Source organism: Gavia stellata, chromosome 24 (genome assembly GCF_030936135.1).
Source record: "Gavia stellata isolate bGavSte3 chromosome 24, bGavSte3.hap2, whole genome shotgun sequence".
Lineage (NCBI taxonomy): Eukaryota > Metazoa > Chordata > Aves > Gaviiformes > Gaviidae > Gavia > Gavia stellata.
The window spans coordinates 1,126,598-1,140,706 of record NC_082617.1 but is presented as its reverse complement, the minus strand read 5'-3'; the positions used below and the strand labels follow the sequence as shown (position 1 = coordinate 1,140,706).

The following is a 14,109-nucleotide window of genomic DNA, read 5'->3' as shown; positions in this document are numbered from 1 at the left end:
AAATATGAGGGGTACCCACAGGGGCCTGGCCCCTCCAGGAGCAGCCGGGCCCACTTCTTCCAGGTGCAGCTGCTGCACAATGCACCAAGGAAGATGGGAAAAGGCTGTAAGAGGACATGGGCTTTGCAGCTCACGATGCTGCAGCAGCACAGGAGTTCCTCCCAGCAGCACAGGGGCCAGGCGCTGCGCTTGCTCCCCACGTACCTGGCCAGTGTCTGTTAGTGCTTGGAAAAAACTAGAAAGCAAGGAGGGGTATAGAGAAACCAGGATGCACCAGCCCCTGCGCTGACCTGCAGCACTTGGCAGAAAAGAGCTTTCCTAAGTCTGCCATGAATTGCTGCTCCGCTCTGCCAGGGCTGTCCCTGCCTCCTCCCTGAGGGAAAAGAAGATTTGGGCAATTCTTGTTTCAGAGCCTGCTGCCTGCACTCCCCAGCCTGGGGCAGGCAATTCAGTTGGTCAGCTACTTCTGCAGTGCCCCAGCAGATGCGGGCAGAGCAGTATGACACTTCTGGCCTCAGTTCTGCTTCAGTAGAACAGCACTCAGAAAAACAAACTCGCATTGCAGAGATGCTTTAGCAGAATATTTATTCAATGCCATAGTGAAGAGCAAAACTCGGTACAAACATAAACCTCAGTGCCTTGCTCACTACTACACCGAGCCAAGGGAGGAGAGATTTCACAATCTTGGGGGAGGAGGGAGGAAGGTAGAGGCTGTTCCTTTGCTGTGTGACCGGACGGAGAGCTGGATGTGCATCCTGTGTGCACGCACACGAAGGACTCCCTTGTTTCTGGAAGTCCAATGATGACAGACAACCTGAGTACAGGGGTTTTGGGTAAAGCCATGGGCACCTGCTGGGGCACCACACAATGAGGGTACAAACCCTCCTGCCAAGGGCCACAGGAGCTGTTAAAGCCATCAGTGCATATCAAGACAGTATCTGCTGCCTCCGTTAAGCCTATTTGGAACCCAAGGCTGTGAGCGGCACAGACAACTGCCCCCCATGCTCCCAGGGGAGTGCCAAAATGCCTCCCCCAGCCCTGCCTGGGACATGGCTCCTTTCCAGACACAGTCCAGAGCCCAGCTCCCAGGAGTGACTGCAGCTCCTGGGGTCACTGTTGGCCCCAGCCATCCAGGCCAAGTCAAGATCAGGCGCTTAATTTTAGACTCTTACATTTGGGTACCTGCTGGAGGGAGGAAAGCTTCAGGGACAGAGACACAGTAAACATCAGCGAGTTTGCAATCGCTTCAAGTGAGCCAGCTCCACTGTCAGAGGGGTCCCTGGGAGGAGCTGCTCACCGAACCCACGTCAAGTCAGCCCAGGGGGAAGGAAGCTTATTCAACTGTCACTTCAGGCAGAGGGCTGTGTTCCCCCAGTCACCTGTGGGTGAATACCTGCAGCCACCCCTGGGTGCCTACACCTATTCACGGAGAACATACCAAAAGAACCTAAAGTGCCACGACTTGAGTAGCATGGGAGGGAGGTGACCAGAGACCCACCAGCCATCCTCACTGCTGCCCCCTTGGGAAGGGACAGCAAATCCCCTAAATAAATACGTTACCAATGCCATAGCTTATTTAAGTGCTCCTCCGCAGAGGAAGACAGAGGCGAAGCCAGCACCGTGTTAGCACCAGCCCTCCCCGCTCTCAAGTTTGGAAACCGGCAATAAACACGTAACTGCTAAGAGAAGGCATTGACAGGGCACCCCCAGCCCTGCCTCCCCCGCTGCCCTCTCCCTGCCCTCCAGTCCCTGCTGCCGCCCAGGGCCAGGACCCCGTGTGGGAGGAGGCACTCAGCATTGCCCAGCAGCCAGACAAGTTGCCCATGGAGGTTTGGGACAAACAAACATTAATAAAACTACTATATTAAAAGAGTCCTGCAGTAAGGCAGCGCAGCACTGTACCGCGGCTTCTGCCAAGTGCTCTGTAGCCGGTAGCTCTCGGCCAGGTCAGCCATGTCCCAGGCTCACACAGTACAAATGCTGGAAACGTGCCTCAGTCTGTTCTCGGAGACCAAAGCTCACCCAGAGAGCGCTGTGACCAAGCAGCAGCCGTTCGTGAGAAGCTGTGGGGAGCCTACCCTGCAGTGACCAGCTCGGGCTGCCGCCCGCCGGGCCCAGGAACGGGCCCTCAGCTCTTACGTTCTGTCTTTGAAGCAGATGCTCCAAGGAGGAAGCAATTCCCGCTACTGGGGTCCCTCCTGACTCAGCAGATGGGATTTGTGTGCCCAGAGCTCGTCCCTGTTGTGCAGGGCTCAAAGCTCTGCAAGCTCCAGAGGAGGTGGCTGCAGTGAGGAAGCTGCAGGAGCAGGTGTACCTGGGTTCAGCTTTTCTGGTTCATGAGCCAGGAGAAGAGCAGCTTCCTGGGCCTGGGCTTCCTGGCCTGCTGGATGCGCACCGCGCGAGGGGAGCGCCACACCTTGATGGTGGTATCGTCGCTGGCTGTCAGGAGCAGCTCCTGCTCCACCGGGCTGAACGCCACCGAGTTGACCACATTGTCATGCTGCAGTTTGGCCAGGCAGATGTTATAGTGCCGGTCCCAGATGTAGCCATGGCGATCCTCTGCTCCGCTGCGGTGGACAAGACACCGGTAAGGACATCACCCCAGCAGCCTCGATAACCTGCCGCTCCCGAACCCCTTCCTTCTGCACAGACGGAGGCAGAGGGTGCCCCAGCCTGGCCAGAGGCCCCAGCCTCCATCTGCAGCCCCGTCACCCATGAGCTTCAACCTGGGCAGGCCAGCTCCCTCTGGGCCCCAGGGGCTGTTTGAAGAGCCCCTTCAGCTCACCCCATAGCACCTGCTGCCTGCAGCCCCCAAGAAGAGCATTTGCCACCCACTGCCAAACATGCCACAGCCCCACATTTCCCCTTTCTGCACTGATTTCACAATGGGACCAGGGCAGACAGCCTTTATCAGCACCCTCTGATTCAGTCTCTCTGCTCTTTACGAGCCTCCCGTTTCCTGTGTGTTGTGAGCAGTGCCCGAGTTTCCAGCACATGGACCAGCTCTGCTTCCGCAAGCTGTCCCGCAGCGCTGGCTCCGAGGCCCTCGCAGACGTGGGGTCAGGATCCTGCCCACGCCCATCGCCACACACCTTGCTACAAAGTCCCTGCTGACATCCAGGAAGATGAAGAAGCACTCCTCATTGGGTGTGTAGGCCCGATGTGCGCGGAGGGCTCTTTTCACCTCCTTCATTGTCTTCAGGTCGAACACGTGCAGATCGATCTCCTCGGCGATGGGGGGCGGCTGCATCGGGTCGGAGATGACGCAGTCCCGAGGCCAGGCACGGCTGTTCACGTACAGGTACCTTGAGGAGGTGAGCAGAGGGGTTACCTTGCACCTTGCGGCACACAAAGCTCTCGGAGCCCCAGCTGTAAATGCGCAGTGCAGTCAGGCAGGGCAGGGACCGAGCAGTTTCTCTGGTCCTTAGGAAGCCTACAGCTCTGCTCACTAAAATCCAGGCTGAAACACAGAAACACATTGCTGAACCCCTTCTTGCTCCGTTTGGAAGGGAAAGGGTCCCCACAATTGGGAAGGTGGGCCCTGGGGCTAGGTCAAGCCCCTTTAATCCCATTAAAACCAGCTTTAAGGATGATGGCATATTGATCTGCCTTGGGAACAAGACACATTGCTGTGGGCAGTTCCTTTGCTGTTACAAGGTTCCTTGCTTGACCCTACCCTGAAGCGGGCTCAGCAGCTCAGAGGGAAGAAAGCGTTCCTGCCGAGATCCGGGGAGAAGCTCAGGCTGTACACATGCCATCGGCACTAGGACAGAAATGGGATGTGAAAGAGCAGAGCGGCCTATGCAGGCACCCTGCTCCATCCACTGCAGTCATTTCTTCTCCTGTTCAGCCCACAAAGCCCCCAGGCAGCTGCCGCCCACACTCTGCAGCGTCTGAAGCCAGCACTGCCGCCCCGCCACGCTCACCTGTGGTCAGGGGAGAGGCCCATGCCGATGATGTGCCCATGAATGTCGATGACGTGATCCAGTGAGTCAAAGAACTCATCTGAGCGCCTCTCCTCCCCAAGCACTGGCCCAGCAGTTGTCATCTGATGGGGCAGGATCCTTTTAATCCCTTGGGGACAGAAAGCAGAATCAGGCGGTTCTGCAGGCTGCTGCCGTCAGACAGCGGGGCTCGTGGAAGTCCCCAGGCTTCAAGATGGGGCTTCCCTTAGTGCTGCTAAGAAAGGAGAACTGGCTCACTTGCCGAGGACCAGGACAGGGTTGCTGTCCCTGCCAGGCTCTCTCAAGCTCTCACAAGTGGTGCTTTTGGCCAGGACACTGCCTATAAGTGACAGGCTGGCACATTCCACCCCCAGCGAGGGAAATGCCCAGCGCCTGACTGCCAGCTCAGCTGGTACAGCCACACCTCACGCCAAGCCCAGTCTGCAGCGTGCTCTGAAGCACAAGGAAGCTGCGCTGGCCCAGGAGACACTCTGGTTGCAGAAAGGTTTTTCTCCTAAATGAATCCTTGGGCTGGGCCCATTTCCTGCAATATCCAGCCTGGAGAAGGCCCAGCAGACGCGCTGGCTGCGGCGGGGCTTTCCCCAGCCACTGTCAAGCACAGGTGGGGGTCAGCCCAGAAAGCTCCAAGAAGGGGTTTAAACCCAAACTGGGCTCAAGTGCTTTACAGCTTTTGAACTTCCTAAGGGAGACACATGCTATGGGTCAAGCCCTCTCCCCTTCCAGCTCTAGACAGAGGTCCCAAACACAGACTATCCACAACAGATTCCTGGAGGACTCCTATGAGCCTCAGCAGCTCTTGAGCACACATCGGCTTAATCCTCAGCGGGTCCAAGAGGAGCTGGAAGACAGCCCATCCCATCACCCCACTGCTGAACACCCTTAATTTTAGCCCTCTCCCACAGACCAACAAGGTAGGGGTAACACCGCACTGCACCTGAAGTCTGAGACCCTTCACAACATCACCGCCTCTGAACCTGGGCAGCTCAGGACCTTCACTCTTCCACCCAACTGGCATTGCTCGCTAGCATCTTTTGCCTCATTTCTGCAGCGCTAAGCTCTCAGCTACGTGGCCCCCCCCCACACAAGCCAGAGGAACAGACAGCTTTGCCCGTGACTCAAGCCTGCCACCAGCACAAGGGAGACAGGACCTCAAAGGAAACTCCTGCAGAAGTGCTTGTGTACCACAGATCAGGCAAGATAGCACCGATGCCCAGCAGCTGGGAGCGCAGCTCCCACCAGCAGCCTGGCGAGAGACGAGCACAACAGCGAGCTCTTTCAAGTACCAGTTCCTTGGGGACAGACAGCGGATGCACAAAGACCAGTTTGACACACAAACCGATGGGCAAACATAACATTTTGCAGTGACTCATGGCTGGGAGAGGAGCCAGTCTGTGCTGCAGGCGCTGGCTGCTGGCCAGGGAGTCACCGGAGTTCAAAGGTACCAAAAGCCACAGCCCTGGGAGGCTGCGTTGGAAGTCGGCAGAGTCCAAAGGCAGGCGCTGCCTCTGTGCCACGCTTTGCCTTCGCTCGCTGCAGGCCCCAGCCTGCGAGGCAGCATTTGCTCAGCCTGGCGGATCAAGATGCGGCGCTGCTTACAGGGCTGAGTCAGCGCAGACCACCTGCCACGCGTCCGAAGGCAGGCCAAGGTCCACCACGTCTGTCTGCAGACCCAACCACGGACAGGAGCACAGAGCAGAGCCACACTCAGTCTAGATCACATTCCTAACTTAGGTGGGCATAGACCAAGTGACTCTTCTCCAAGTTGCATAGAGCTTTGGAAACTGCCTTTCCCTGCCTTACTGGGCTGTACTGGTGCAGGACCAAATAACAGGCAGGTTAGAAGAGCCGGCAGCAGGAAAGCGAGGCTGTAATTGTGCAAGCAGCAAAAGGAACTGAAACTGTCTGGCTTTACAGAAGAGTCTTCTTGCCTGAAAGCAGCTCTCCTTCCCTCCCCACATTTCTACTGATATGTCTGGTCCTTTCCACTGAACTTCTCTGCTAGCTTTAGGGGCTTTTGGAGAAGCAGCCAGACTACCTGCTTCTGCTCATCACTGCACTGATTTCCTATAAATTCAGACTCTGCTAGTCACAGTGCCTCTACAAAAGAGCCCCGGATGACTAAGGGAAGTCCTAACCCAGAAAAAGGTCACCCGCAGCGCCATTGCCTGGCTTGTGCTGCAACTACAGTCCCTTGTACCCCACTGAGCAAGGAGGCTGAGTGCCAGCAAGCTGCCTGGCATCAGCTTGCTGTGGAAACACCTGCTGGGGCAGCTAATAACCCACCATGAAACCTCTTCAGTACCAAAACAGAGGTGCCCAAGTGTCTCGCTGAGGCTGAAAGGCCACATGACGCAGGGTGATCACACACCGGGCAGTGGGGAAGGCAGGTGAGGCACAGGGGCAGGCAGGGCTCTGTCCCCCAGAGCTGAGGGGCACTGCGCAAGCAAGACGCACGTGAACTCCAAGCTGCTCAAACTAGTCTTGCCTTGATGCCCTCTCCACCCCCGCAAGAGAACAGGACTGAGGCCCTTCCACACGTCCCTATCAGGGCAATCGCTGCCCTTCACATCCACCCGCTTGTGTGCGACTCATGGCTGATGTCCTTAAGTCAGGAGTTCCTTCTCGATGTTCTGCTCAGCCCTCACCACGACTGGCTTGTTTGGCCATGTGTCAAGCCTGGTAGCAACAAAAAACCCTCAGGCAAGCACTTGCTGGGTGGAACCCCCTTCACCGACTGGGGGCTCCTCAAAGGCCTCCCTTATCAAGAATCCAGCAGCTGGAGCAAAACTGCAACTCACTCACCCCCCAACAGGCAGCAAATAAAACAGGTCTTCTCCAGATTCAAATTCAGAGTGTAGCTGCAGCCCACACCCCCAGGGAGGCTGGCATGCCCTCGGCTCAGACCACAGCCTTACCTATCTGGTGTGGGGAGTAGGTGAGGCATCCTGTGGTGAAGATTAAGTATTTTGTCTTGCTGTTGCTGTCTGTGGGGAGCAGGTTCGGCTCAGGCGGTTTAGTTCTGTTGCGTACAAACAGCTCAGCCACCTTTGTCTCCAACTCTGTCTCAGTCATGGCAGGCCTCACACGGCCCTCCATGATATCATCAAAGAACTGCTGCAGCCCGTCCTCTGCTGTCACACCCCCTTCATCCGGCAATTCCTGTACTGCTAGCTCCGGAGTCTGCTTGGGCTTGGCCTCCTCTTCCTCGCTGTCACTGCCAAGATCAAAGACTGGGCAGGTGGAGGTGGAGGAAGCAGCTAGCTGCTCCTCATAGTCCAGGAGCAGGTCTGGCGAATCGTATCGGCTGCAGTCAGCTACCATCACGGTCCGGATAGTGCTGGCATTCAGGTTCTGGATTTTGAACAGTCTCTTCACTACGTTCACATTCTCAGACTCTATACCCTGCAAGCAGAAGGGAGAAGTAAGCAGGAACCACCTCATTGGAAGGTCACTCCTGCAGCTCAAACCAAGAGCCACCTGCGGACCGGCACAGCAGACACCAGCCACGCACTGACCTCTCTTCACACCGCTACATGGAGCGCTGACCATGAGAACTGGCCCAAGAGGCTGGCCAGCTTCGTTGCGCTCCTTCCCATCTTGGAGGTGGGAACACCAAGACAAAAAGCTCCTGCAGGCAGACAACAGCGGAGCTGGGAAACACAGAGGCCAGGTAGCCTCACTGACACCCCCCCACCTGAGGTCATTAGCTGGTGCTGCTCAGCACTTTACAACAATTTCGGGAACAGGCCTCTGTGATAAATCCAGGTGGAACGTGAAGTGCCATCCTGCTGGCCTGCAACCAGCGGAGGCAGAGGACCGCTGTGCTCCTGAAGTTTGCCTGTACCCCTCAGCAGGAGCAGCCTGGTTATCTGCTCCCAGACACAAGCAACAGGTCTCTTCCTGCCTAACTGCTCTGGCAGTCTGCGGCCAAACTTCAATACCCCCTGTCAAAGTGGGCAAGGTCCTGCCTCGCCTCTTGGCGATGGAAGAGTTAACGCTGTAGCGTCAGTGCAGCACAGAGATGTTGTTACAGGAAGGGTCTCTGCTACCAGAGGATTTCACCGGAGACCAGAAGCAATTGTTCATGTTAAAAAACACAAAATGCCAGGATGTGCAGCTGTGACGTTGAGACAGAGGCAAAACATGGAAGAGGAACACGTCTGAGCAGCATAAATGCCAGAGAATGAACAAGCAGCAAACAAGCAGTCTAAGGCCAGCACACACTGATCTCCAGGTCTCATCAGAGACAGCACCTGGCCCACAGAAATGTCAGCAAGGACAGGCAGGGCTGAGCTCAGCCTCTCAGCTGCCTCTGGCTCCTGGGAACAACACTCCGAGCTGCCAAGTGGGAGAACAGCCATTGCTCAGATACATGCCAGACTACGGCCATCCCAGGCACAGCTTCATACTGCCAAGGACCTCGGAAATCCTGCTGTGGTTCAACTACTCTCCTGTTGAGCAACACACACTCTAGGGCACTGCAGTCGACTCCTCATCCCAATTAATGGGGCAAGAGTTAATGTAATCTGAGGGTAGTTAGAATATTGTAATGGGTACCACAACACCGAGTGTGGAGATACCTCATGCAAGGATTGCCTCAAGCTCAAGATCCTGAGGGCAAGTCAGAGGAGACAAACAGGGAGGACGGGAGGACTGGGCAGCTTTCCCTCTGCAGCTTTTCCTCCCCCAGGAGCCAGTGGGAAGCTGCACTGCCTGTGGAGCTGGAACAAAGGCACCTCACCTGGAAAGCGTTGTTCAGCCACAGCACAGAACAAGAAGTTATACGCCCAATCCGATGCAGATTGCCAGATATCAAGTTGGTTTCATTCAGCCAGCAGCCAAACACATCATAGGGTTTATTCCTCACCCTGGAAAGCAGCGTGAAGTTCTCTGGAAGGGAGGGGAAACACGAGAGTGAGGCGATGCCTCCCAGCAAGGGCTCTGGAGAAACTGTGACAGCAGACACGAGAAGTGGATTCAAGTCTCCGCAGGAGAGGCACTGATGCAGCACCTCCACTTGCAAGCTGAGTGGACACTGCCCAACCACCATCCAGTTCCAGTCACTACCATGGAAATAGATTATCTCTATCTTCAACAGAGATGTGTGGGGAGAGCATGCACAAGGGAAACCAAAATTAAAGGGCAGCCAGACAGAGCCAGACCAGAGAGCAATCTAATCCCACAGCCTTTCTCCGAGCATGGCCCAAAGCAGAAACCCCAAGGACAAGAACAAGTCAAACACGTACAGAACTTCCTCACTCCTGCCCCTGGGGCTCAGGGCCTTTCTGAGCAAGAAAGCTGTGCATTTAGCAGCACTCCTCAATTTTTGGTGGTGAGAAAACGCAGTTGGAATTAGTGGGTTTCACAGAACTGCAGCAGAAGAGGTGAAGCAGACACAGGTGAACGCACCTCAGAAAGCCACGTGAGACCTTAGGGTGGGACTAGCACCACTTGAGTCAGAAACAGTGGCTTCAAGACAACAGGTAACGGAGATAACTCTTGCCTTGCCCAGACTGTGACTTAGAACAGAAGTTAACTGAGAAATATATGCCACACTGCCTTTAGGTGATGTCATGGTGACCCGAGCAGAGTTAAGGCTATCCAGAAAGTCTACCCTATGAAACTGCGATTGGGACTCCTTTGCACAGATGGTGGAAGGCAGGACAAGCAGAGGCCAAGGCCACTGCACACCCAAAGAGGAAAGGAACCCCAGCACCCACCATTTCACACCTCCCAGAAGCCCCAGTGAAGGCAAGGGTGGTATTTACCCATGCTGATTACAGCAATCTCTCCTGATGAGGAGTTGTGAGGCCCCACAAAGACACCTGACACCAGAAGGAGGGAGTCATCGGAGTTGAACTGGGAGAATTGCGTGTAGCTCCAGTTGTACGGCCTCATGTTGGAGCTGTGCTGCAGGGAGATGTCCAACTCATTGCTCCAGATCTACAGACAGATGGACAAACAGTCAGGAAGCTGTTGAGAAGCCTGAGAGCGGTTCCACTTTATCTGTTCTGCCAGCACTCACCAGGACAAGAAAAAAAAAAAAAACAGTATCAAAGATCCTATTTAACTGCCTCCCAGTCCTGATTTCCCTGTCAATTCCCCTGACAGAAAATGGCCAACAGCTTTGGAAAGAGGCTAAACGCAGGACCGCTTCTCCATCAGCCAGCAGACAAGGTGTTCAGGCAGTGAATGGTACTGTCACAGCTGGATTTTTCAGCATGTTCAGAGAGATTTCTCCCAAGACAACCACTCATGCAAGACAACTTCTGCAGTGGATCATTATCTTCACAATCTTTGTTAGACCCACAGCACAATGGGACTGCTTTGCACCTAGACAGCAACCAGAGCCAGGCAGGCACCTCTGCCACCTTCACACGGGCTGGAGCTGGAATCCACAGCCCTCAAGGCTACACTTGCAAGAGTCATTAGTTCTGTGGCTTTGAGAATAACTCAGCATCTGCAGGAACCAGCCTTAGTCTAGGGACACCTGGTCAAACCTCTCCTCTCCACAGACTTCCTAAAGGCTGCTCTCGCAGCTAAGCCCCACTAAATCAAAGCTGGAAGGGTTGTGCAGGGGAGGCTACCACTTTACCTTGACTGTACAGTCTTTGGAGCACGATGCAAACAAACAGCCGGAGTGTGAGAAGCTGAGGTGCAAAACCTGGTCATTGTGCTCCTTCAGGGCCTGCACTTCCACGCAAGGGATGGTGTCGTAGAGCCTCTGGAACTCGTCGTACCAGGAGACAGCAGCTGTAACACACGAGCAGGGACATGGGACAGGAATATAAGTGGGGGGAAGTGACAGGCATGAGCTAAACTCGGCAACCGCAGAATCAGTCTTTAATAAAGCACAGCCTTGACTGCTGCTAGCAACACCAGGAGCTCTGCTGGGGCCAAGGTCCTTAGGGCTTCAGCCAAGTTAGCAGGACTTAATGTTTTTCTCAGTAGCTTCCCCACTCCCACACACAGAGAATCTTTTCTTCCAGTAAACACGCAACTCCACACCATGTCACTACTTTCTACACCAGTACAGCCACCGCAAGAAACATCCAGGGCATAGCTGTTAGCTATCTAACAAAAAACCTTGCTAAGGACAAAACAGCCATCAGAATTGCAGACGTGCTTCAGCACAACGTAAACAAATCTATCATGTGATGAGAGGGAAGCTGCTCCTCAGGGTACCGGGCTCTGCTCTGATTATCTTTATCTTGTCTAACACAGAACTAAGAAGGTTCCAGAAAGGGTACGAGGAAAAAAAAATCGTCTCCATGAGATAAGAGACTAGAGAAAACGAGAGAATAATGAGAGCTGGACGCAGCATGCCAGGACAGAAGTGGAGCCCTGCAGTAGAAGAGCCTGGAGCACACTCAGAGAAGGCACACTGGCGGCCAATAAAGAGATAAATAAACGGGATTTTTAATGAAGTGCCTGGTAAGGCAACATACAGCTGCAGCAGCAAATCCCAAGGAAGCAAAGAGGATTAGACATGTATATGGATAAGGTCCAATTTCCCTAGTTACACTGAACAGGACTGAAGGGTTTTTTTTTGGAACTCGCTGCAGCCCAGGAAGCACCTGCTCCTGCAGGCAGGGAACACTTGCTGCCAAGACATCCCACCATTGCTCACTAGGCTGGGGGCTTCATCCCCCTCTGAAGCTCCCTATTCTGGCCCATCTGGCTGGGAAGCAGTCTGGACAGATCCCATCTGGTCAAGCAACCCCAACATTACCTCTTACGAGACCCACTGGCTACCGTTCCCCAAACCACAGAGCTGCTCAGGGCAGGCAGGTTGGCAGGGGACTTCCTAAACTCCTGCTTCAGCCCCTTCCTGGGCGTGCCAGCCACCCCCTGCCCCAAATGCCTCGTGGAGGATTTTCACAGCTCCAGAAGTGCAGCCTGGGAGGTGCCCGAATACGTTACTGAGTTACACTGACTGCTCAATCCCAATTAGCATTAAAGAGCAGGGCTGGCAGCTTACTAACTCCAGGAGGCTGGAAGTGAATGAGCCTGGTCAAAGAGCCTCGGATAAAACCTAAAGATAACGCCCTCAACCCCATGGAGCTCTCAGGGTGTGCGCAAGTGAAGTCATGCAGCCCGAGCCATCCCATCCACATCTCATCTCTTCTCAGAGCGCTTTTGCGCTGATGGGTGCACCCACTGCACAGAGACAGACTCCCACTCGATCCTTGGCATTTCTTCCCATCCTTCTATGGCAACTGCAACTTGAGAGCAAGACGCCAACTGCCTCCGCTGTGGCCACCACTGGGAACCCCATGCACATCCTTGGGGCAGAAGATAGAGCACAGCCCTCCCGGACCTCTGCAGCACGCTGGGAAGAGGCTTTTCGGACTCCAAGAGAGACCCAACTTGGCAGTAAGGGCTCCTGCCAGCAGGTCCCCAAGGCCTGTCTCAGCTGGTGTGACAGCACTGGGTTACCCTTCCAGCCCACCCCAAACTGCTTCCAGCACCTGACACTCAGCAGGGAACAGACCTGTGATTGTACGACTGCTGCCACCGAGACTGCCGACAGCTCTACCCAAAGAAGGCCCTGCTAGGCTCAGTTGCTGCTGACTGTTAATGGGTCATTTTCCTACTGCCAGTCGACGCCAAGATCAAGTCTGACCTGCCCTCACAAAGTGGGTCAGCTGCTGCCTTAGCATTTGCCCACTGTACAATTAAATTGCCGCACACCCACTTCCCTCTCTACACAGCAGGCACACACGTTCTCCTCCACAGCCAGGCTGCAGCTGCTGCCTACGTCTTATGGAAATAGTTTGATCAGCTAATGTGTACTTGCAGCTCTTCCTAGTCTGGATAAGAAAGGGACAGAGCCTGAAGCAGAGGCTTGCTCTGAAGTCCTGATCAGGAAAAGCCAGCAGTGATTATCATGGAATCCAACTGGGCTGTGATGTAGCAGCACACAGTGACTCACTGCGTCTCCTCAGGATCTCCCTCAGCAGCAGCAGTGCCCAGACAAGCTGTGCAGTAGCTACCAGACAGCACCTGCCTAGAGCGAGCTCAGAAACCACCCTTCCGTGAAAAAAAGGGAAAGTCAAAGCATTTTCAGCCATTTGTCGCCCCTTTCTAAAGGGTTTGTGCAGTTCCAGAGCCCTTCACGTGCACATCACCGCCCGAGCCTGTAGACTGCTAATGAGATACGGTTTAGTGGCTCCATCACCCTCGACACCAGAGCACAGAGGGTTGAGCTGCAAAGGGGGAGAGGATTTTCCCTTCTGGGCTCACAGCCGGGAGGTTTTGGGTGCCATCACCCGGGGAACAGCCTCCCTGGGCCGCCGGAGGCCTCGGGGCCGAGCAGTCCCCTGACCCGGGGCGACTGCCCTGCCTGCTGGGCAGGTTCAGGAAGGCCGCCAGCCCCGCGGGCAGCCCCGCCAGCCCCGTCCCCCCGCGCCAGCGCACCTGGGTGCCGGGGCACCTCCCGGGAGATGCGGTAGTAGCGGTAGAAGAGCTCCTTCCAGAGGAACTCGTCGCGGGCCACGGCGTGCCACTGCTGGCACACCAGCCCCACCGAGAGCACGTCTACGTGGTCCAGGTAGAGAAAGATCTCGTAAAGGACGCTGTCGGGGAGGAGGGGGCCGCCGCCCGCGTCCATCGTGTCATTCTGCCGCCGCGCCTGGAAGCAAAGGGGGGGGGTGAGGTGAGGCCCGGCCCGGCCGCCCGCAGCACCGCCCCGGGGGCCCCGCGCACCGCCCCGGGGGGGGCTCACACCGGCCGGTCCGCCCGGGGACCCGCGGCACCACCGGCCCCGTGCCCTCCCGCCGCCCCGGGCCGCCCCCGCCCCCTCACGGCACCTCGGCGGCTCCGCTGCCCCCGCCTCCCTCGCGCAGCACTTCCGCCCTGCCCGCCCCGCACTTCCGCTCCGCCGCTCCGCCCGCCCCTATCGGTGGTTTTTTTTCCCCCCCTCTTCCAATCACCGCGCCGCTTTCTACCGCAGGCCGGAGCGCTCGAGCCCAGAGCTCCGCAGAGCGCGCTAGGCGCACCTAGCCGAGCGCGGCACTCTCGCTCACTACAGCGGCACTTCTACCCCGCCTCGCCCCGCCCGGCCCTATCAGACCCCGCCCCACCCGATCAGGCCACGCCCTCCTGCTCAGGCCACGCCCCCACTCCAACAGGCCACGCCCCA

The 14,109-nt window shown here is 56.1% G+C and overlaps 1 protein-coding gene across 1 annotated transcript; it reads right to left on the bottom strand.

Moving 5' to 3' along the window:
* Positions 1-1,708: 1,708 nt before the first annotated feature.
* Positions 1,709-13,585, bottom strand: FBXW5 (F-box and WD repeat domain containing 5). Its single transcript, XM_059828771.1, has 8 exons — positions 13,386-13,585; positions 10,561-10,718; positions 9,734-9,908; positions 8,707-8,855; positions 6,881-7,367; positions 3,927-4,074; positions 3,093-3,305; positions 1,709-2,567 (listed from the first exon to the last, which is right to left on the bottom strand). Exons 1-8 carry the CDS (start codon positions 13,576-13,578, stop codon positions 2,321-2,323), a joined length of 1,770 nt encoding a protein of 589 aa, XP_059684754.1. The 5' UTR covers positions 13,579-13,585; the 3' UTR covers positions 1,709-2,320.
* Positions 13,586-14,109: the final 524 nt, after the last annotated feature.

Excerpts from the sequence above, each read along its gene's own strand:
- FBXW5 (XM_059828771.1), bottom strand. The coding sequence starts at position 13,578 with ATGGACGCGGGCGGCGGCCCCCTCCTCCCCGACAGCGTCCTTTACGAG. Across the intron at positions 10,719-13,385 it reads GGAGGTGCCCCGGCACCCAG|CTGCTGTCTCCTGGTACGAC; the intron begins GTGCGCTGGCGC and ends CGTGTGTTACAG. Across the intron at positions 9,909-10,560 it reads CCAAAGACTGTACAGTCAAG|ATCTGGAGCAATGAGTTGGA; the intron begins GTAAAGTGGTAG and ends ATCTGTCTGTAG.